The 24,354-nt window shown below is 49.9% G+C and overlaps 1 protein-coding gene across 1 annotated transcript in view; it reads right to left on the reverse strand.

Moving 5' to 3' along the window:
* Positions 1-24,354, reverse strand: part of LTF (lactotransferrin) — a 32,868-nt gene that overhangs the window by 7,962 nt on the left and 552 nt on the right. The window contains exons 2-13 of the mRNA XM_016141363.2: positions 18,439-18,602; positions 16,229-16,337; positions 15,768-15,950; positions 15,262-15,409; positions 14,259-14,311; positions 10,037-10,215; positions 9,191-9,365; positions 7,921-8,075; positions 4,826-4,916; positions 4,000-4,047; positions 3,046-3,201; positions 1,170-1,311 (exon numbers count right to left, since the gene is read on the reverse strand). Coding sequence (XP_015996849.2) covers positions 1,170-1,311; positions 3,046-3,201; positions 4,000-4,047; positions 4,826-4,916; positions 7,921-8,075; positions 9,191-9,365; positions 10,037-10,215; positions 14,259-14,311; positions 15,262-15,409; positions 15,768-15,950; positions 16,229-16,337; positions 18,439-18,602 — 1,603 coding nt within the window. The remainder of the gene's footprint in view (positions 1-1,169; positions 1,312-3,045; positions 3,202-3,999; positions 4,048-4,825; positions 4,917-7,920; positions 8,076-9,190; positions 9,366-10,036; positions 10,216-14,258; positions 14,312-15,261; positions 15,410-15,767; positions 15,951-16,228; positions 16,338-18,438; positions 18,603-24,354) is intronic.

Here is a 24,354-nt window from a genome sequence, read left to right on the forward strand (position 1 = left end):
ACAGAGAGTCATCAGAAAGCAGCTGACAGTTAAAAATTAAGAACCAGAAATATACGGATGTTAGTTATAAATATAGAGGTAAATGGGACTTCTGGTTCCAGCTTTCGATTTGAGCTGAAAGCAAGGCACTTTATTCTGGTATAAACATGAAAATGTAGGTGTTTCAGTGAAATGATACCTTGCCATAGGTTTAAAAGAGGAACTACATCATTTCTTTGTTTGTTTGTTTTTTTTATCAGATAAGTGTTCATTTGATATTTCTGAGTGGAATCACATCACAACTTTTCCATTTGCAAATTTCCCTTAAAGATAGTTTCGTACGTTCACAAGATATTCTCTTATGAGTCACTGAGGGCATAGTGAAAGCTATTTTATATCATCCCACCACAGGGAAGAAAGCTACTGAATTTGTTATTAAAAAGGTCCAAGACCAGAGTTCGATCCCGGTCATTCTCAGATCCATGGTGCCATCTGGTGGTGAAACATATTCTTGGAGAACGGAGGGAAAGGGATGGCGGAAAACTCCGTGCGCTTCAAACCCCTAACGTAGTAAGTACCACTGACAAACAACTCCCCGATGGATGAAATCGCAGAACGTGGGTTGTGGATAGTTACCGCAAATCGCCACGTGGTCGTAATTCGGAAAACCTATTTTTTTTTAATTTATTTTTCACTTCGTTAGCAGAGAATAACATGGCAAGGCTGCTTTTTCTTTGCCATTTCATTTCTGAGGCCAAAATCAAAGGGAAGAGTAAAATGTAAAACATGATGACCCTAGATTAGAAGAAAGGGAGCCGGTCGTAAAAAAAGAAAAAAGAAAATTCTTCCCCCTGAAACTGAATCGCAGCAAGGACTTAAGATGCCATGTGCTCTACAAATTCGATTTCGAGGATGAGGGCATTGAGGCTCACTGAGGCTGACTTTGGTTTCGGGCCACAGAGGGGAGCCCAGCGGAGCCGAAGTCAGACAGCCCCTGGGTTGGCCTCCGCGCTAAGGCGGTGAGTGTGCTGGGAGAAGCCCTCGCTGGTGCTGCCCGTGAGCAGACCCCCAAGGTGACCCCCGGTTCTGCTGCGACAGGCCGTGTCTGGCCACCTTAGAAATGCAGTGCCCAGATGTTGGGGGATGAGGCGCATGGCCCTGGCCTGGTGGCGTTTGACCGTAGCACTCACCTGAAAGCCCCATTGTAGCCGAAGTATCTCTCGTTGCTGTTGGACGCACATTTGTCCTGGCCCGAATCGTTGCCGACACACAGAGCACAGAGATTGGAGTTCGGGTCTGACCCTGGGGCGCAGCTTTGACTAAAGAATTCATCTGCAGAGAAGGGCCGTGGGAAGTCAGCACTCCCTACCTGAGTTAACGCAAGTGACCTTTACCTAGCAGGTGACGCAGTGTGGTTCAGGTTCATTATATTGCCCAGGACGGGTAGCACGCAGCGTCACAAGGAGTGACATGTTGCCACCAATCCAGGGCCCCCGGGAAATGAGATGAGGCTTCAGACCACCAGCACTGGCAGGAACCCTGACTGGGGCAAGGGAAGAGGGTCTGTGACTGCGGAGAGAGTCCCATCAGCACTGCCTTGACCCGGGGACTCTGATGAACTCGGCCACCCGCAGCGTAATCTGCCGGTCGCCTAGCCAGGATCTGACTTCCACTCTTTCTCAGTAATAGAAACCTTGCTTTTTACTTGGGCGCCTGGTACCCTAGAATAAAGACTAACCTTATCTGATGCCCTGTGGCTGGTACAGCCATGCGGCAAGGTACCGACCAGAGAAATACGAGTGGAGTGCTGTGTGCCGGCATCTTAGAAACAGCCTTAAACGGTAGCTGGCACATGCTTTTAGCACCTCGCCCCCCCCCCTTTTGTCCCCCTTCCTCTATTCTGCACATGGAACGCAGAAACAGGGACTGGACCTCCTGTTGTAACATGGGCCGTGGACATGACTTTGAGCAAGAAAGCCACATATGTCAGAGCAGCCAGACGCTTGAAGCCCAGGTCCCTGATACCACGCTGTCATCTTACTAGTTCTGGACGATCCACCTCTGGGATTCACTCGCGTGACACAGAAATAAACTTCCGTCTCGTCTGAGCCTCCGCTATTCGGAGTTTTCTGTCTTCGTAGCTGAATCTAATCTGCACCAACCCCATCGGGTGATTTAACCCGTGTGAAGGAACCAACACAAAGGAAAACGGGTTAAGAAGAGCGGAAATCGAAGGGTCAAGGAAGCCGTGCCCGGGTGAGCAGGCGGTGGCCTCATCCAACCTGCCGGTCTCCCCGGCGGGGGCTGGGGACCCCCCCCCCCCGCCCAGCTCGCAGGGAGTCATGATGACTTGCACTGCCCCGCGAGACACCCAAGGAGAGGCCTGCACGAGAGGCGACTCATAGCGAGAACATGCCACACGCAACTTCGCGCCACCAGGCCCGTGGCAGGCGGGGCGCGGCTTGTGCGTGGCGTGTGAGCATGGGACGTGGCAGGCAGAGAAGGGCCCGGAAGCAGGCTGAGCGAGACCCCCCTGAGGCCTTACTCCACACTTCCTGCACAGTGTGGAGTGAGCAGTCGGCTCTGTGTAGTAACAGAAGTCACATTTCGTGAGGCAGGCGGGGGCCTTTTTTGAAATTAGAAGGCCTGCACCTGTGAGGAATTTAGATCTGGAGCCCCAAGAGGTAAAAAATAATAATAGAGAGAGAGAGAGAGAGAGAGAACGTTTGGACTTCTCAAACCCTTCATCTCTTTTCTTAGGGTGCAGAGAAACAGACTGACGTTCCAGTGTTTTCCCCCTTGGAGTGGAGTGGGTAGGGCATGGGTGGGGCATGTGGAGAACCTCTCGGAGCATCCTTGGCTGCGGGAGGCCACAGGGAAAACTTGCTTATACCAAGAGAGGCTGCAGGCCTGCAAATCCCCTGTCCCCTCCCTTCCCTGAGGTTGCACAGCTCCATGTTCCTTACACACACACACACACACACACACACACACACACCCCTGCCCCCCCCGCCCATCCCCCCGCGCCTCCAGGATGGCCCACCCACCTCCCTCAGGACTCCTTACCAAATCTGCAGGAACCTGTCTGTTTGAAGAGCAGGCCCATGGGGATGTTCCAGCCTGCAGTCCTGCCCACAGCAGTGTGGCAGGATTTCTTGCCTTTCAGAGAGTTCCAGGTGAGATCAGCATTTGATTTCCTGACAACCGCCACAGCATAATAGCCTTAGATGACAGAGAGCAAATCTTAACCTCTAGGAGCCTGGCACATGGACTCCAGTGCAGCCATCCGCGACCCGGGCCAAAGCAGGTCGCGAAGCGTCACCAGCAATGACTCCCTCGGCTAACTGGCATTGTTAGGTAGACCGAAAAGGTTCGGGCTGCTGTCCTATATTAAGATGACGTTCGTCTGAGCTATGAAATGAGACAGTAAGGAAAGATGATCCTTTAAGTGATTGTCAACAGACAGTCCTTGACCGGCCACACACTGTCCCTGAGTTATAAACCAACGATTCACCTTTAGGTGCGAGCTACTAAAGCAGCAAACACTGGACAGCAAGTGCGACCCCAACAGGGCATAAATCACCAACTGCAAAATGCATCAGGCCAGAGCAATGACAGTCACCAGGCTAAGTGCTGTCTGGATGCAGGGGGGTGCTGGGTCCAAAGCAGCCCTGTGCAAGGGTCACTGTGGTGGCAATCCTCCTCTGGACAGGGTGCACCTGCGGGGCCCTCAGGAGACTCCCAGGCCACTGTTTCCTCATCCGGATGAGCTGGGGATGTACCATGCCTCCTTCCACGTGGCCAGGACGCAATGAGAAACTCTGAGAGTTCTCTGCCAAGTGTGACTGTCACTATGAACATTAATTATGATTATTCACCTACGAATTACTCACATCCTCAAAAGAACATGTGGCTTCTGTGCTTGTGCGTCTATCTGCAAGTTTCCTAAAGTTCCCGCCACCTCTTCCGCCAGCAACAAGAATTTACCCTTGACCCTGAAAGTGATCGATTCCAACTCACCTTCCACTGGTTTATTCACACAATCCGAGTCACCGCTCTTTTCAGACTCTGAAAGAATCGAAACAAGCGAAGTGTCATTAAACACTCAAGAGGTATTGAGAAGTGACAAACTTTTAAATGTCAACAATGCAGCATCGAATTCAGAAACCGTCCCAGCGGCTCCAGGCAGTAGAAATACATGTATTTGTTCATGAAAAGACATAGACACAGATGTTCACAGCAATCAATACTGTTTACGACAGCTGCCCACTGGGAATGACCGAGATGCTCATCCACAGGAGAATGAACAAATAATCGCGGTAGAGCCACACGCGCTTGTGTGGATGAATGATACAGGCATCACACTGAGCAAGAGACATTGAAAGGTACACATCGTGCAACTCCTTTTACGCAAAGTTCAAACACGGGCAGAACTGATTTGTGTCCTTGGAATTCTGGGGTCATGACCCTTGCTGGAGCAAGGGGGCTGGTGACAGGAGGCCATGAGGGAACTCGGGAACCTTGCTGGGTTCGTGATCTGGGCACTAGGGGTTGGGGACGCACCGGTTTGTGAAATGGCACTGAGTGGTACGCTAATGTGTACTTTTCCGTATGTATAGTATACTGAAATCTTTAAAAATTAAGACGAAGCCAACGTGTGCTTTGCCAGTTCTCAACAGAAGAGGCTCTGTGGGTACCACGGCCCCTTTTGTTGAGTCTTTCCCCTGATTCTCTCGTTTGAACGTATCCATCCATTTTAATGGACATACCGAGTGGGGTTACTCCTCCCCACGCCCACTCCATGGCCCAAAGGGAATCAACCAGAGAGGATGCTCCCCCTACTTACTTCGGCTCTCTGCCAGGACAGGCACCAAACCACATTTGCCAGCAATGTAGATAAAGCCTCCATCCAAACTCATAGCATCGGCTTCTCCTTTCTGCCAAGACAGAGCAAACCACCAGGACCACAGTGAGGCCGTTGCCCGCGCCCCCCATTTTCACAGCTCTCTGCCACAGCGGCTGGGCGTCAGGTGTCTCAGCAAAGCAGCACACAGAGGCGGGGGCGGGGGGAGGTTCAACTGAGCCCCCAAAGGAAACGCTGTGCGCACGCTGACCTTTCTGCCAGCCCCACATGCCTTTCACGCTGTCGCTCCCGTGGGAATGACCAGGCACAGGCTGAGCCGACTCTCTGTGGTCTGAACAAAACCCTTTCCGTACTCGGAGCACTCTTGGGATGCCCTCCTGGACCAGCCTTACCCACCACTGAGACAGATGGGGCCAGCTGGCCTTGTCTCCGCTCAGTTCATTAGCACTACAAAGCACTATCCAGAAGTTGGGTCAGCGACTGAGCAGAAGGAATGAAATGGGCTCCACTCGTGAATGAATAAGGCCGAACTCCAAACTAGGCCATGGACTCATCGAGCTCCCCGAACTCCCTCTTTGGCCCAGGAATAAATGTTTTACCATGATATTAAAAACAGCTGGAGATGTGGACGAAGATTTCTAGTCAAGGATATCATCACAGGGTCCTTAACAGTAACAAAATAAGGGGACAAAGAGGAACAGGGTCATGACTCAACTGAGCCACAGCCACATAAACGATATCCTGAAATTATTTTTTCTAAGGTGTTTTCAAAGAATATGTATTCAAGTGGCCATGATATACTATGAAGTGAAAACGACTCAAAAACTACCTAACTGGCATGATCCAGGATTGTCGCCAGCCCACGCATCCACGTACCCAGAAATCCTGGACTGACAAATTACCAGCACTTTAACTGTGGCGTCTCCCTGGGTGAGGTCACATGAGGTTTTCGGTATTTATTTATTTAACCTTTCTACATTTTCCAAGTCATTCTTATCATCAGAGGAGTGGAAAACCCACAATAAACAGGGTTTGTCTGTTTTTTTTTTTTTTTTTCTTTTAGATAGCTAAGACAATTAGGCTGATTCACAAGAGAAGGGGGAACTATGGAGCAAAGAAACAAAGGACTTGTCCCAACAGGGTGGAAATCTTTAAACGGTTATCCAGAAATGGGATAAAGAAATCAGACATTGGTGGGATCCAAACAAAGGCCTTAATGTGGCGCGGTCAGAGAGTGGTCGGCCAGGTAGGAGACCCTGCTGGTCTTTCAACATTAAAGAGCCCTAAACAAATCTGCTTGGTTTATGCTACTCAGGAGGAATCTAAAAAGCCAGAAGGCAAATATGGTAATAAGAAACTTGACCTCAGATTAACTCAGGCAACAGTCCCACAACCCAAACATCATTAGGATTGATGAAAGGGGCAGGGAACCCAAGACCATATGCTCGTGTGTAGGCAAAATGGATAAGGGGTACAGAAGATATTTTTTCTAGGACACTTTGACGTGGGACCCCAATGTTTTGTAATTCGAAAACTCGTTGGCGATGTCTTAATGGGGGCTACAGTTAATTTGGGAGGCTGTACGGATGCAAGGATTGATGAGATTGAGGTAGAAGTCTGAATGAACGTTGGAATATTTGAACAGATTTTATGAGGAGTGGTGTGTCTCCCTCACCTAGATGTATTATTGAAATAAAAATTATGTCTGAAAGGGAAATACCTCTACTATCTAGTATCATAAAATAGAAGGCATGTCAACCTTACCCTTCAGCCGGTATTATTAGTTAGGCATGCTCGTTAGAAACCTATAGAATCGGCTGAGCTTGTACGGGTTAATTTGCAATAGTATAAAATACCTACTGGACGAAAAGAGAATGCCACTTTAATGAACGACATGCTAGAAGCCGGAGTGCTGGACCAACAAATTCTGTGACAAATTCCCTTTTAGCCCCACATAGACAAGACTGCAGTTTATGACAAAAGCCTGAGTGCCACCCAGAGCTGACCTCTAGGATTTTCGACCAGAAAATTTCGCAATGCACTGGTAAGACACGTGATACTTAAGAAAGAATTACCGGCTTGCTGTTGGACATTATATGAAACCGCCCTTATGACTGACGGACGGATGTAAAATAATTCTGAAGCCTGAAATACCCATCCTGTCTTGGGCGATGCGGAGAGACACTGTAGGGAAGGCAGTTTTTTTGTTCGGAAGAGGTCCGTAACAAAACGGAAATGGTGGGTACCAGTAACGTGCTCCTGCAGGAATGCCAGGGGCGCTCATCGTATTCACCCTACCGCTGACTTTGGAATCCCCTGAGGAGCTGCTAGACCCTCTTGTCACCTGAGCACTGCCCTGCAAACGGTTATTAACCGACAAAGACCTGCAAGGCGTATGGCTGGTAGTTTCAAAGTAAACGGACAGAATCGCATTCCCACGCAGCGAAGGGGAAACTCCAACTGAAGCAGGCAGAGCCAGTCCGCCGGCTGAGCTGAGCGCTGAGCGCTGTTCTCCCCGATGCTTGGGGTTTACCAGCTCACGGGTGGTGGCAAATGGCTCGGTCACATGGCCAGGCAGAAGGGCAGTGGAGGACTGGGCTATCAAAGGGGACGCCCATGTGGGGCTCGGCAATGTGGAAAGAACTGCAGGAATTTGAGGGCGCATTAAAGTAGCAGACTAGTGGCCTTTCTGAGCCCTGCGAGTCCCTGCAGGGAATTACTGAAGCTAAGGATCATCTTGGGGACCCACAGGCGGCCGGAGGATTTATAAGTGAAACCAGCTGGGTCTGGAGATTTATTTTTTGACAGTTTTTCACTGCGAATTCAACTTTTAGTAGATGTCTCTCTGTCTGTCCTTGGATGGCCTCCAATAAACAGCTTTTTTAACTGAAAGCTGTTCCTGTTGGCGCGCTGCGTCCCCCCTGGCCCCAAGCGGACGCCGCGCGCCCCGCCCCCGCACCGTGACTTAGCGCCCCGGCCCCTCTAAGCAGACGCCCGCCTCTGGGGGGGGGGGGTTGTCAGAGGCTCGCTGTCCCGCGCGCACGCGACGCGGGGTCCCGCGGCGGGCAGCGCCCTACCAGGACTAGGGCGATGCAGTCCTCCGTGGTGTTGGCCGTGGCACACGTCACCTTCCCCGCGCTCTGCTCGCTCCACTGCTGGCACTTGCTCGCCTCCTTGGGGCCCACGGCGCACCACAGGACCCGCGCACGCCGGCTTTCCGCCTCCTCCGCCGCTGCCCAGGGGGACACGGCCATCACCGGGGGCCCTGGGCCTCGCGAGGGACCCATCTCCTCCTGGCCCAGACTCCACGCCGGGGCCCCTCCGCTCGCCCCTCCCGCGGCACCTACCTCCGAGGTGGGAGAGTCTTCGGGCGTTGGCCCCCACACCCCCTCCGCCCAGCTCCCAGCCGCGGCCCTGTCCCGCTGTTCCTCATTCTCATTCTCCTGGCTTCTAATCCACCCTCCAATCTTAAGTGTAATGATTTGCCTAACACCGCGATTCCACGGGATAAAAGCTCCAGGACACAGAAACAGTGGCAGCCCCAAGAAATGGCCTGACCCCCCCCCCCGGGGGGCTGCAGACAGGTACTGGTCAGTGGCCCGTTAGGAACCAGGGGCACGGCAGGAGGTGAGCGACCCACGAGTGAGCAAAGCTTCATCTCTGTGTCTGCAGCCACTCCCCAGCGCCGGCATCACCGCCTCAGCTCCACCTCGGATCATCAGGCATTAGATGCTCATAGGACACCAGTCCCTGGTCCCAAATAGGTTAGAGACTGCCGGCCTAGGGGACCTCGTGCCCCTCCCTGACCTCCCCTAAGGCTCGCAGTCACCACCGGTAACTATAATGCAACCCCTGGATTCACCCGGACTCCACTCCAAGCCCCCCAGGAGGGGAAGGGCCGAGGCAGAGCAGGCCCTCTGTGGAATGAATCCCCAGGTAAGACGGGGGTCCAGGCACAGGGTGGTGTGTCCCCAGGCCTCGGGAACCACCCCGGGAGGGGCCCTAGCTCTCTTGGTTCATGTTCATATTTCTCATTTCATAAGAGGCAAACTGATTTTTTCTGTCGGGGCCGGGGAACCTGCTGTCCATGGGGACACCCGGAAGCATTAACCAGGGGGCAGCGTGTTTGTTTGGAGACAGCCCACTCATTGAAATGCCCTGACTCGGTCAACGGAAGACACTCGCCCCTGCATCAGACCTCGCACAGTGAAGACCTCCAGCGGCAGGGAGATGGGGCGGTCACCCTTACGCAGCAGGGCCCGCTGCTGTCACATGACGGGGTGCGGGGCATTCTCCCCGACACACTCAGCCGTGGCCCGTCACGCACACCGGCCTGTCCTCACTCACTTTCTCTCAGGCCCCTGACGGCCTTGAGGTAGTTGGAACCGAGGTACAGCCCAGCATCCATCGTTGAGGGGATCCTCAAAAACCCTTTGGAGTCATCTCTGAAAAGCAGGTTCTTCTCCGCAGAAGTGGGGTCGAAGAGCTGGAACGTCGGATGCTTGCCAATTCCAAAATTCTCCTAATGAAGGAAAAATGGAATGTATGATGTCAGGAGCAGATAAGAAAGAAACAAAAACACGAGGTCGATAAACAGCGCCTGGAACTCAGGGATGACTCTGAGGGCGGGGAGACGTCCCCCTGCAAGGGACTCGTGCCGTCCCTGCGACACAGCTCAGTTCTGGCTTGTTCTTCGGAGCAGCGGTCCCCAACCTGTTCGGCACCAGGGACCGGTGCTCCCGTGAGCATCTAATGTCTGATGATCCGAGGTGGAGCTGAGGCGGCGGCGCTGGCGCTGGGGAGCGGCCGCAGACACAGACGAAGCTCCCGCTCGCTCTTCGGCCGTTCGCCTCCCGCTTACGCGGCCGGATTCCCAACAGGTCACGGCCCCGTACTGGTCTGCGGCCCAGAGGTTAGGGACCCCTGCTTTCGAGCATAGCTGGTGTCCAGGCACCTCAGAGTCCGGAGAGTGTCTCATCGTACTCCCCCCTCTTCTGCTCCAGCCAACGAGACGCTGTCAGTCGGTAATGTCAGAGGGGCTTCCTAGTTTCTGCTGGCCGGAGTCCAGCCTGGGCAAGCAGGCCACTGAATTCCTAAGCTCCTGTGCAGCGAGGCTACCGAAGGCCTGTTTCGGCAGGAAGGAACCACCCAGCACCCAACCCAAGCGGGTAGGAGGACTGTGGCTATGGATACCTGTGCCTGGCTGAGAAAATTCCAGATCTCATCCTCGTTGCCTTTCACACGTCGGCCCACAATGGTGTGGAAAGGGACTTGAGCCAGGTAGCAGTCCTTGAATTCATCCACTGACTTCCGGGTATTGTCGGGGCAGAGCAGCTCATACTGGTCTCTTTCAGCCCTGTCTTGCACGGTCTCTAGGGGGGAAAAAAAAGAAGAAGAAGGTTGTGGGGCCCAGAGGAGCCTACCCCAGGCAGTGACCGTGAACTCTAATTCCCCTCCCTCCATGGACTTCGAGCCGGAGGAGACATCTCACACAGTGGACAAAACTGGGGGCAAGAAAGGCAGTAGACTGCTCCAGGACACCAAGAAAGGTAAAGACAGTGCCCCAAAAACCTTGGCGGCTAGCCTGGCGTCACTCTGACTGGATCGTACCAGTCCCGATGCTGGCAAGCCAAGAAGGCTGAGCCAGACCCCGCCTGGTTTCATGGCAACCCAACCTAGCAAAGGGTCACATGATGAAAACAAGCCCGGGGCCAGCCAGCGGGTGCCGCCTTACCCACGTCTCTAGAAGGAGTAAAAATGACAAAAAAAAATCTAAGGAAGGAAATACAGTTGAGTCACCTTCCAACACTAGGTGCATCCAAAAAAAGGGGAAAGACTGTTTATATGTGAGTAAGTTTAGCCCTGTTTGGAACTGTTCAGCTATATCATATGTCAACGGCTTCGAAACAGATAACAGAAACCTGATCAAGTCACTTTATGAGATTAGTACCAACTCGATCTCAAAACCAGAGAAAGAAGTACAGGAGGAAAGAATCATGGCCCCGTTTTACTTGTAAATGTAAAAATCCCAAATAATGTGTTAGCTAACTCAGTCTAACAACGTATTTTAAAAACGGATCAATCATAATTACGGTTTATCGGTTTATCCCATTAAGAAAAGCGGTCGAACATCAAAAAAAGCTAGTTATTCATGATGTAATGGGTTAAAGGAGGAAAACCATGAGATCATCTTAGTGTTAGTAGGTACTGAAAAAAGCATTTACATGTTCAATATCTATTTGTGATTTTTTTTTTTTTTAGTTTCAGAAAACTAGTAATATAGAGAACTTGGTAAAGTTATTGAACTTGATAAATGCCCTTTATCAAAATGTCTACAGCAAAATCATACTAAAAGAAGAAAATTCAAACATTCACTTAAAAATAAGGAACAAGGCAAGCATGCACTGTCAACACGACACCAGAAAGTCTGGATTACACAATTTACAAAAGTAATAGGAGATATAAATGCTAAGAGGAAAAAGACAAACTCTATTTGAAGATTCTATAATGAAAATTTTTTAAAAGATTCTATAATCACCTACATAAAAAAAAAAAAAAAAAAAAGCCAACAAAACCAAGAAAGAGCTCCTAAAATTAACCAGAAAGTTCAGCAGGGTAACGCTACAAAACTCAAGTGTTATCTTGAGGATTAGCAAAAAAACAAACAGAAACTAATGCAGAATATAAGATACTGTAATAGCAACTGAAACTATTAAATAGATAGTAAACTATTAAATAAATAGTAAAAAAAGCATGAGGCCAACAAAGAGAAATTTTTCAAGTTCTGTGCTAAGATATAAGAAGAAAACAAGCGGCGAGGGCATGGAGAAGAGGGAGCCTCGCGCGCTCTTGGTGGGAGTGCGAACTGGCACAGTCGCGATGGAAAACAGCTCGGAGGTTCCTCAAAAAACGAAAGATAGCACCACCTTCTGACTCAGCAGCAACTGCGCTTCTGAGGATTTAAAGAAAACCAAAACACGAATTCAAAAAGATATATGCCCGACGCTCACTGCAACGCTATTTACAATAGCCAAGAGATGAAAGCCACCTGAGTGCTCATCGGTGGACGAATGGATGAAGAAGATGTGGTACATAAACACAATGGACTATTACTCAGCCATGAAAAAAGAAAGAAGAAAGAGAAAGAGAGAGAGAGAGAGAGAGAGAGAGAGAGAAAGAGAGAAAGAGAGAAAGAGAGAGAGAGAGAGAAAGAGAGAAGATAGAGAGATATGAGAATAAAGAGAGAGAGAGATAGAGAGGAGAGATGAGAAGAAAGAAAGAAAGAAAGAAAGAAAGAAAGAAAGAAAGAAAGAAAGAAAGAAAGAAAGAAAGAAAGAAAGAAAGAAAGAAAATCTTTTCATTTGTAATGCTATGGATTGAGGATGACCTGGAGGGTATTATGCTAAGTGAAATAAGTCAGGCAGAGACAAATACCATGTGATTTTACTTATACGTGAAATCTAAGGAACAAAATAAACGAAATGAAAACAGACTCAATAGATACAGAGAACAAACTGGTGACTGCTGGATGAGAAGGAGGTGTGGGGGAGCTGGGTAAAAAAGGTGAAGGGATTAAGAAGTACAGATTGGAGGTTAAGGACATAGTCGCGAGGATGTGAAGTACGGCATAGCGAATGTAGTCAATAATATTGTAATAACTGAGCTTGATGCCAGGAGGGGACGAGAGTAATTGCGGGCATCACGTCAAAACTTACGTAAATGTCTAACCGCTGTGCTATCCACCTGAAACTAATGTAAAATAAAATAAAATAGAAAGGTATAAAAAGAGGTATCATCAAACTAAGGAGATTTATTATAATCAGGGATTGGGCAGTCTATCATTATAAATATTTAATTTTTCATCAGCCTATTTAAATTCAAAACTATTATAATTAACATTAAAGTATGAAGTGTTCAGAAATTCAACAAAATAATTCTAGCATTTTAGTTTTAAAATTAAAAAATTAAAAATGATAGGGTGATAACCTCTACCCCCCCTCCCCACCCATTTCTCTCTCCCAGATATTAAGACCCAGTACAAGCCAGGGTGATAAAAGCAGAAAATACAAATACACCAATATACAAAATAGCTCAGAAAATGATCCATGGATATACAACTTGATGTAGAGTGGCTCCCCACGTCAGTAGAGAAAAACTGGTCTAATTTAGAGCTGTTTTTGTAAGAAAAATGGTCTCGCTATAAAGGGGGGAAATAGAAACCCAATGCATATCTAATTTCCTAGGTAGAGTACATATAGATAAATATATGTTGGGGGGCTGTCTCGAAATCTTATTGTAGGAAATCTTTATGATTTGGAGTAAAGAAGGCATCTTAAAATACCCTAAAAGTACAAACCAATAGCACAAAACAGATGCCTTTGACCCTATCAATATCAAAGACTTCCATTCAACATGGATGCTATCGATAGGCTTTTTCAACTGAGAAAAAATCTTAATAAAGTCTAGAACCAACAAGGGCTTGATATCCAGATAGAAGGAACTCCTATCTTTGAATCAAAACCACGAAGAAACAGGCATGAAACATAATAGAAATGCAGTCAAAGATTATGAAATCAGAAAGGGAAGCCCAAATTCCTAGCGGATATATTGAGATGATCAAACTCACTAACTGTCAGAGAAATGCAAATTAAACCACCAGAGATATCCATTGCTTTCCAGTTATCATTTAGACAAATATATGTGTGTGTGTGTGTGAATATCTATATATATGTCAAAAATGCCCCAAACTGACGCCGTGGGGAAATGAGGACAGTAGCAGAATGCCAGCAGGAGTGTAATTCCGGAGCGTGACCTGGGAGCCCTAGGCGGACCGTGGCGGGCCCGTCTCTGGAGGTCCTGGGTGAGTGTGGTGGGTCTGTCCCCAGTGGTCCCAAGTGGAAGGCGTTCAGCCTGCACCTCCCCAGCCACCGCACTTCAGTGTGTGGCCCCTCGGGGGCGTCTCCAGCAGGACAGTGAGAGGGCGCACATAAGGGCAGGGCTCGTGGAGCCGTCACGAGGGTGACGGGTGAGTGACATCCGGTGGGTGCCTTCTGTGGGGCATTCCTCCACAGTTAGGACCGTCACCTAACGAGACGCACGACGTGGAGAACCCTCTGCAGCAGAGCGCTGGGCGGGAACCCCGGGCAGCGCGTGGTAGAGCCCAGAACGGAACCAGCACCGGACACTTCGCCAGGGCGAGTATGTGTCACAGGGCACAGGGCCAGGCCCTGGTGTGGTGTCTGTGAGGGGTTCAGGAGAAAAGCAGCAGGCGTGGAAGCTTTAAAGGAAACCAGTCATTTAAACGACGAAATGACATAAAATAAGACCTGTGCCCTGTAGGGAACCTTGATAATAGCTCAACATTCAGAATTATGAAAAAAGGAGGCAGCCCCGTAGCTCTTCGCCCTGCTCTTACCAAACACTGTGCTCGCGACAAAAGCCACCTCTCCGGCCCCTTCCTTCAGACACCTGTGAAATGAGAAGGCACCGGGAAGGTCAGCATGGCGTGGGCCTCCCCAGTGGCTTCCTCATGCCCCCCTGTGGGGAGGGCCCTGGGGGCTCGTCTCCTCTGGGCGTCTGTTCCTTGGGGGGCAGGGCTCTGAGGCTTTGGGACACCCCAACTGGGAAGGCGGCAGCGTCGACCTCCAGGTAGATTCTGCAGAGGAAGGGCTCAGGTGTTGGCCAGAGGCCCCAACCTTTCACTTTAAGGGCTGAGAGGGCAAAACTTTGTCTTTCTACGTAAAAGAGAGTTCTGAAGCCTTTACACCAGGGGACAAAAGACTCAGTATCCTTGGCCATAAAGTTCTTTCTCCCAGGACTGAGTGGCCAAATGTGCCCTGGCCCACAGAGAAGTTGGGAAGCCGCCCTCTGCAAAAATGCCGGAGCCCAGGAGCAGATGGGGAGAAGAGGAGCAGAGTCGGCCTCAGCATGGGGGCAGAGAGGGTGCAGGGGCCGGTCGGGCACGGCTCACTGTCCCCCATCTCGGAGGGGAGGTCCGGGTAGGGCACACCTACATCAGCCTGGACGCTCCGCCATCTTACCCAGCAGGGAGCCTGGGACTGGTTGTCTCATGATAAGACTCCTTCAGTCCTTCTGTGGTCAGGGAGGGGACAGAATCAGCAGGTGGAACCCAGGACAGCGGGGGTTCTCTGGGGTGACTGAGGGGGCCACTACCGAGGTGACTGCCCCTGAGGCTGGTGCAGAGGTGAGGAGGCACAAGTGTGACCCAGGGGGCTGCGGGGAACATGCGGTGGGCAAAGTCGTCACCGCTTTGGACTTAGTTTCTCTATCTGCACAGCGGTGAGAGGGCCGGACCTGCTCTCTGACCCCCACTAGCAGGCCGAGCCAGGGGAAAGGTCTCCGGGCCTGAGGACATGTAGCGCTCGGGCCACCGGGGAGAAGAAGACTGTCTCGCTCACTTGAGGGCACCGGAGTCGCCAAAGTATGGTTCGTTGGAGGAGCAGGCACATTTGTTTTCCCCTGTCCCCGAACACAGCTCACACAGGTTGGGGTACTGTTTCCCATCCGCACAGGGCACGCAACTGGCAGAGAAGAATTCGGCCACAGCTGTCGAAGACAGAAAAATGGGCCGCAGAGTGTGAGCCAGCCCTGGCCACAGCCGGTCACACCTCCCAGTGTGCCCTGTCCCGCAGGCCTCCCTCCCTCCACCCTGCCAGACGTGTGGCCTCTGGCGTGAGGGCAGGAGCTCAGAGACGCACCTTGGCTGAGAGCAGACTCAGCTCCCCGCTTCCAAGGGCAGCCCGTGCAGCAAACCCCGCCAAGGTATGTCAAGCCAGTCAACCTCACTCCCACCTTGGAGTCACCCTGCATGTGACTGACTGTGTGGTCCCGAGGTGGCTGGCCAGGTATGAACTGGAGTAGAGACCCGTGCCTGAGATCATCCACAATCCCCCAGCCATGTCACCTTTCTGAAGGGGCTCGGACGGCCCTGCCCAGTTCAGGAGCGGACGGACTGTGCCGATAGGGACGTCCCACCCGACAGAGCTGTTGAAGGCCGAGTGGCAGGACTTCACGCCTTGCACTTTGTTCAGCAGAAAGGAGCTGTCCTTCTTCACCACGGCCACGGCATAAAAGTGGGTTTCTGGATCTGCAAAGGGACAGAGGGAATTGAAAGCTCTTGCCCTGGACCCAAGGGAGAAAAACAGCCCACCTTGACAGAGCCTGTCATGGGACGGGGACCCTTGTGTCTGATTGCCCAGGGAGCATATAGTATCCTCACCCAATGGATCAGCCTCTGGCCCAAAGAGCCTAGCGACTCCACCCCCTGCAAGAGACCCCACCTCTGCAACTCATCCACCCTGACCCCGCCAAGGCCAGGGTCAAGGCCACGGCCACCCCAGCACTGGGTTCTCAGGGAGAACTCACTTGCTTCAGGCCCGGAGAACTCTGCTGCTATAGGCCGCAGATTGTAGGGGTCCATGATTGCCTCAAACAGCAATCTGCCATCGAGGGCCATAGCATCTGCCTTGTTTTTCTGAAAGCAAAGAGGCCAGACCAGCTTCAGGAGAAAGCCCGCCCTAACCCAGGAGAGCGGCTATCCCACGTCATGAGTCTCCACGGTTGCAAAGATCTGCAGAAGAGTCATCGTTCGGTCACGTCCACTCACATCCTATGAGAGGTGGCGCAGGCCCAGGGCCCTCTTTGAGGACAATGAGGACCAATCCAACTGCTTTACCTCCTGAGCTTGGCACACGGCCTCTCTCCGTGGGTCACACTCTTCACAGTCTATATTTAAAGTCGTTTGTCCCGGAGGCTCCCTTCCCTGTTTTCGCTCTATATTTATTTCTTTCAAGCCCTGTTGTACTGGATAGAAAATTTAACTATTACGGTATCTTAAAGTTATCATAATTAACCATGTTCATCTTCTCCGGTATATCACTGCTCACATGCTTACCTATTTCTCGTATTTGCGATCTGGTAAGGATAGTATTTTGTGGGCTGCTTTATTCATCTAAAATCATCCACATTTTCTTCTATAGAGTCTTTATTGATTTTGCTGACTTCATAGTATTTTATTATAATGTTGTTGTTCCATAATATATTAAGTAATTCCCCCCAAATGTTTAGCAATTGGGTTATTTCTGACTTTTTCCCATTAAGACTATGTTTTCATGGACGGCTTTGTCCTCATCGCTTTTTTCCCTTCTGATGACCTGTTGCCATGGAATAAGCATCTGTGAAATCACCCAGACAATAATTATGTGTATTTATTAGCTGCTGTCACCAGAAAATTCGTAATGCCAATTCAGAATGCCACCGACCCTGAGAATAAGTTTCACTACAGAATCACCAGCAAGATGGGCTTTCATTTTAAGCGTTACTACTTTAGAAAGTGCAAATGTTAATGAATCGCTTAGGTTCACACTGGTCTGATTATTAAGAGGAACATTTCGTAAATATTTTTATCAATTATGAATTCCCTATTACGAATACTCTGTTTATATCATTTTTCTCATGGTATTCTGCATTTCTTACCCATTCGAATTAGTTTTTTTACAGAATGAAAATAGGAATCACTTGTCAGAGCTGGCGCATATTTACTCTGGGGCGTTCTAAAATTTTTGTTTAAACGTTTTTACTGGCTATGAATTAAATCGTTTATATCTGTCCATTTACTGAATGATTTAGCTCATTGTTGCTAAAACCTAAGAGATTTCTCTCTCTGCTGTGGTTCTGCTAATTAATATCTCCTCCAGTTTTTCAATAATACACATTTTCTTTTTAATTATTTAATCTACCTCAACTTTATTTTGATGTATGGTATGTAGATCTGGTTCCAAATGGGATGCTGATTAAAAGGTAGACTTTGAGAACTCATTCACAGATATTCACGTGGAATGGGGCAGAATAGGGCTGAAGAATCTGCATTTTAAACCAGCAGGAAATGATGGTGCTGTGTGTCCACAGGCCACGATTGTAAAATAATATCCTAAACCATCGCTCAAACTGGATTTTTCCCCTCAATACTGTTTCGGTTACCCTAGATCTTATTGGAAACTTTTACACAGATGACCCGCTCTTTGCCAGAGTCAAGGACACGCACCTCGGCACAGAGAAGATGTCTGTTGAGTGAATAAGTAAAAATTATTTCAGTAGATCTTTTTGCTTCGAAAAACAGAAGGGATCTGAAATCATCCACAAGTCATGATTCCCTTTTTTCTCTCTCTGAAAACGTCTTCCCCACACCCAGTGCCCTGGCAGGCCCTGCCCCGCCACGTGACATGGGGACGATGACCGGCTGAGTTTGTTTCTCTCAGGGTTTAGAGGAAATGGTCTTCCGGAAGTAATCTTGGCTTTTGTCAGCGTTACAGGTTCATCCTATATGACCGCTGTAGTGTCGTTATTATTGCACAGCTGTGATCAACAAAGTATTGGTCTCTTCACTTTGGAATGTTGATTTCTGCTTTCAAAATAGCCTTGTGTCCCATGAGAGAGGACTGCTGCCCCCTGACGCCCCCCCCCCCCCGGGGAAGAAAAGCAAGAGTGGAGGGGAGGGCACATGTTCCATTTTGCTCCATTCCTTCCCCTTCCCCTCCATTCAGCTTGGTCCCGCCCCACACAGGGCGCCCACTCACCGCGATGGCCTGGATACAGTCAGTGTGGGAGGGTTTCCTTGAGCAGGAGATAAGGGGGCCATTCACTTTTTTCAAATTCCGTCGGAGTTTGCTGCATTTCGCTGCCTCTGCTTTGGATGTGTTGCACCATCGAAGGCCTCTCTTGGAGGCGGCCAGACACAGTCCTGGGAGAAAGGCAAAGGAGGAAGGGTTTGAGCACTACCCGTGGCAGGGACTGCCTCACCCTCCGACGGAGTTTCCCAGACTCCTCCGTTCTCTCTACTCCCCTCCCCCCGTCCCCCTCTTCCCTGTCCATTCTGCGGCAAAGTCAGGCCACTCTCCTCAGGGGGAGGTGTCTTGCTGGCCTAGTAAGCACTCTGTCCTGCCCAGAGGGCCGCGATTCTCAGTAAGTTAGAGGAGACAATCAGAGCCTCGGGGTTCTTTTTCTTCCTATGATTGACGCACTTTCCACTCCTAGAAAAACGATGAGGATCCCACGCATTCATTTATGGAGTCCTTCTACCTCCCTTGTCCCACTTGAACTCGGGAGGTGGAGAGGAGAGGGATTATTGCTTCCAGCATGGAAACTGGCTCTGGAGGAGGCTGAGCAACTAGCTGTTTAGTAGCAGCCAAGTCCAGCCTAGAATCCAGTTGCCTCTAGATTGTCTCTAAGCATTTCGGCAGGAGACGCTGAAGGAACTTAGGAAAATGCACCTGACTCCTCGCCAGTAGCTGCAGTAAGTGGTGTACCAGATGGGTCAGTGCACCTGAGCTACCGCCATTCATTCCTGTAACAGAAAGACTGGTTCTCTTGCCAAGCCGGCCTTTGTTGCTGGAATCTATGCAATTAGGGAGGAGGCTGAACCAGATTTGCACACGGCAATTGAAAACCATATGGATGCCTAGTCAAGGGCATCCATGAAAAACCTACAGTGAACATCACATTAAAATGGTGAAAGACCGGATGTTCTCACCCTAAGATCAGGAATGACGCAAGGGTGACCCGTCTCACATTTTCTATTCAATACAGTACTGGAGGTCCTGGCCACAACAATAAGGCAAGTAAAATAAATAAATAAAAGACATTCCGACTGGAAAGGAAGAAGTAAAACGGTCTTCATTAGCAGACGACATGATCCTCTGTGTGGAAAATCCGAAGGAGTCCACGAGATGCTATCAGAACTAATAAACAAGTATGAGGTCACAGGATACAAGAGCGACATAAAAAATCAATTCTATTTTTTGCGTACAAGCATTGCATGATCCAAAAATGAAATTAAAGTGCAATTCTATTCATAATAACATCGAAGAGAATGAGACTAAGAAAAATATTTAACAAAAAGTGTAAGGTTTGTACACTAAAAATTGCAAAACTTTGCTGAAGGAAATTAAAGCTCTACATAAATGGAGAGACATTTATGTTCATGCTTTACAAGACTCAATATTGTTAATATGGTAATTCTCCCTAAGCTGACATAGAGAAACCATTCAATGTCTATCAAAATTCCATCAGGTTTTTTTTATTTTTTGCAGGAATCGATAAGCAGGTTCTAAACTTCACACGGAATAAATAAATTTGCATAAAAGAGTTAAAATAATTTTATGATTTAACTTATATTTATATAATTTATATAGAATAGCCATAAACAATTTTGACTAAGAACAAAGCTGAAGGAATTTTACTTCCTAATTTCAAAACATACTATAAAGTTATAGTTATCAAAACGGTTTGGTATTAGCATAAAGATAGACATATAGATCAATGAAATAGACTTGAGAGTCCAGAAATAAATTCTTACATTTACGGTCAATCGATTTTTGGCCAAGATGCTAAGACAGTTGGTAGAAAAGGCAGTTTAACAATGGCACTAGCACAATTAGATATCCATACACGAAAAGATAAACTGAGAGCCCCTACCTCACCCCACGCACGAAAATTAACTCTAAGTGGATCACAAAATTTACCGTGAGAGAAAGAGCATGTAAACTTTTAGCAGAAAACACAAAAGAAAGACTTCTCAACCTTAGGTTAGGCAAAGATTAATTATCTATGACACCGAAACACAGTCCGTGAATAAGAAATAATGATTAATTGAACATATCAAAATTCAAAACGTTTGTGTTTCAAAAGACGGTTAAAATTAAAACACGAGCAATGGTCTGGGAGAAAACACTTATAAAGAACTCTGACAACTCCGTAACAGGAAGACAAACAACCCAATTAAAAAATGGGCAAAAGGTGTGAACAGACATCACTCCAAAGGAGAGAGATGACTGGCTAGCAAGCACGTGAGAGGATGCTCAAAATCACTCGTCATTAGGGAGATGTAAATTAAAGGCCCGACGAGATGGTCATTGTTTCGCACCCACTGGGACGGTTATAACTAAAACGGAGGATGACGAATGTCGGTCGGTGAGGATGTGGGGACACGGGGACCCTCGTGTGTGGCTGAGAATGTAAAACAGTGGGGCCACTTTGGGGAAGAGGTTGGTAGTTTTCCAAAATGTTAAACGCAGAGCTACCACGTGACCCCGCAAGTCCATTTCTAAAAATATACCCAAAAGAAATAAAAATATGTGTCCACATATAGACTCCTGCATGGATATTCATAGCAGCGCAATTCAGAACAGCCAAAAAGTGGGAGCCACCTGAATGACCGACCAACAACCGGTGAGTGGCTAGACAAAACGTGTTATGTCTATACAGTGTGATGGGATTTGGCAACAAAAAGAAAAGAACTACTGACACGCAGTACAAGATGAATGAGCCTCATTTATGCCACGCGAAAAAAGCCAGACTCGAGACACCACATGTCATTATAGGATTCCACTCACACGAAATGTCCATATGTTGTGGCGCCATCAAATTTAAGACCCACGGAGCCACCGGAGATGAATTGTGAGCCCTTATTAGCCGGCCGGCGACTGACTCTCCCCACTAGAGTCAGCCCCGAGCTTTCAGAGGAGGTCCCTTATAAAGCCTACAATTAGATTAAACAAGCAAGCAGGTTTACAGAAGCAGGAGTTAGCCATTAGCATATCTTTGCACAGGATATCTCCTAGAACTATACTCCAGTTAAACATTAAACAAGCAAGCAGAAGTCACCATTTGAATATTTCCCCCCTTAACACATAAAAGGCACATTTACCGAAACAGAAAGTGGATTAGTGGTTGCCTGATGCTGGGGTGAGAATGAGGATGAGCTATATTATCAACGGAGGACGGAAGGAATCATTTTGCGGGGGGGGGGGGGGGGGAGCGGGGAATGAAAAAATATTCTAAATCTGATTTGCAGTGACGGTTGCACCGCTGGCTAAAGTTACTAAAAATCTTCGAGTTTGTACACCTGAAATAGGGGCATTTTGTGAGATGTAAATTACACTCCAGTAAAGCTGTTAAAAACAAAAAGCAAAAGCACGTGGTCGCAAAAGCCCCCTTCCCCTTCGTGCTTCCGGGCAGGACATTCGGCCAGCTGCCACCTCTACCCCTGAGCCACGCCCGTCTGCACAGTCGGACCCACCACGGTATTTGAGGCACACAGAGAGGTGTGAGAAGACCTGCGGCCCCAGGACTCAGGGGCACGCTGCCATTCGCCTCCTCCGCCAGCTACTGACCCAAGGAAACCCCGGGGCATGTAACTTATCCTGGGACTACTTCGGGGAACTGTCCTTCAGTGAAAATTAACCCCACCAGATTCAGCCATTTGCGACCCGGTAGCATTTACTGGACGTCCTGCGTATACACGGCACTACGTGTCACACAGAGGCACTCGTAAGCAGACAGGACCAGACCTCGCCTCTCATCTGGAGAAGCAAAAAGCCAAAAAAAAAAAAAAAAAGAGGAAGCTAAGTGTGAATAATGCTTTAGAAAAGAACAAAGACAGAACCCGGAGTGAGGCCCTCAGGCAGTAATGGGGTGGGGGGCCGTCCCAGAAGGCGGGAACAATGGGTCCGTGTGCACAGCCCGTGTTGCAAAAGCACGTTCTGGGCCAGGTGCTTTACTCAGCGCTTCACCTGTTGTTCTCTCTCCGCTGATCCTCTCAGCCTCTATTTACTGTGAACTCCGCCAACTATCCTCAGGTGAGGACGCTGTGGTCACAACCAGTGAGGCGGCTTGCCTGAGGTCTCACAACTAATAAGCGCTGGATCAAGGACCTGAACCGAGGCAGTCAGCCAGGCGTAACCCGGCCACCACCAGCAGGCCAGCCTGCCTTTTCTAGGTTGGCTGCGTTAGAGGCTGCTGCGGCTGGTAAAGGTCTGGGGATCAGATCCTGAAAGCCTTCAGTGCTGTGACTCATAGAGAGTAGAACTCATCTCTGCCTGGGGTGGGGGGGAGGGTGGACCGAGAGCTGGGAGTCAAACCGAAAAGCACCAGGAATGGAGAAGGGGGCAGGGATAGGGCGTTGCTGGAGGAAATTAGCTCGGGGCTGGCATGGGACCCCGCGGGGTGAAGGGAGAGAGGAAAACGGAAGACCGGACCTCAAGCTGGGCGGAGGGGTGAGCAGTGGCAGGAAAGGTGGGGAACTGGGGCAGAGCTTGCTTCCTCCCCTGGGAGCGGCTGACCCAGGACGCCAAAGGGCCACCGGGGTCTTCCGAGATCCACAGTCCCCAGCCCCCCACACGCCAGGGGCGGGGTGCGGATCCACCACTCCGTTCATCCCTTCCCGCTCCAAAGGTGCGTGCCCACCCCCCTCGAGATCAAGTGCTCCCTGAAGCGGGTCTGGGTCTGGGCGCTCTCATATGCCCGACCTGGCACCTGAACTCTGTCAGCCACTGGGATGCTTCCCACCTGCGCCTGGACGGAATCTTCCCGAAAGTACACGTCCTCAGACCCGTTCTGTGCAGACGTGGAACGCCCTGGCCTCACCCGGCCTCTGCCGGCCAGGACACCCAGGGGCAGCGGCGCAGGAACCCCCTAGGTAGCTGCCGTTCCTTCCTCGGGGCAGGACGGGGGTTCCAGTGACACTTTGGGATGCTGGCCACCATCCCATTGACTACAGGCTTTAAACTGAAGATGTCTGTGAGGCCAAGAAAACCAAAGATTCAAGTGAAAACGGAACCTGGCAGTGCTACTCTGAGCCAGAATCCTAGACGGTGGTGCGTGACCACCTACAGGACAGCAAAGCTTCCTACCCCTCGGCCTCTCCCCGGGGGCCCCAACCCTGTGCTGTGGGCCCAGCGGGCCACGTGTCAGAAAGCAGAAGGGAGGCTGGGCCTGAGCAGTCAGTCCTGGCCAGGCGCAGTCTTGCCTCAGGAAAGAGGGATGACCCACGGGAAGGAATTTGGAGAAGGGGACCAGAAGGCAGGGGCGGGGGAGGCACGTGCTCCCTAGGTTTGGGGAGCACTGCTGCTCTCTCACCACCCCCTGCCATCCGGGAAGCTCCCAGCCCGGAGCAGGTGTCCTGAGACAGGAGCAGGCAGAGGCGCTGCGGCTGGGCTGGCGCGGACGGACCTGTGGGAGCCAGGGGAGGGGCTTCCACTCCGACCCCCACGCCGCCGCCGGTCTCAGCCCGCTCCGCGGCCGCCTCAGACGCTCGCGTCACCCCGGAACCCCTGCATCACACGCGGACGTCGCCGGCGAGCGCCCCGGGAATCACTTCCGGTACCCGAGCCCAGAGCTAGCGACCCTTCAGTCCCTTCTATTTAGTCCCTGTAGATGTTTGGACCGTCTTTTATTTTCATTATATATTTTTCAGGCAAGGCAGCCCTTGCTTGACCTCACAGATTGCAAGGACCTTGTCAGCTTACAAGCCCTTACTTTTTTATTTTTTTACACCCACAGCACCTGGTCTTTCTCGGTGGTCTCCCATCCAAGCACTAACCAGGCCCGACCCTGCTTAGCCTCCGAGCTCAGCCGGGATCCGGTGTGTTCGCAGTGGCATGGCCATAGACTGGACCCTCTTTTAAATGAAGAAACTAAGGCTCAAAAGGCTCTGC

The sequence above is a fragment of the Rousettus aegyptiacus genome, unplaced genomic scaffold, assembly GCF_014176215.1.
Source record: "Rousettus aegyptiacus isolate mRouAeg1 unplaced genomic scaffold, mRouAeg1.p scaffold_m13_p_4, whole genome shotgun sequence".
In the NCBI taxonomy this organism is placed as follows: Eukaryota; Metazoa; Chordata; class Mammalia; order Chiroptera; family Pteropodidae; genus Rousettus; species Rousettus aegyptiacus.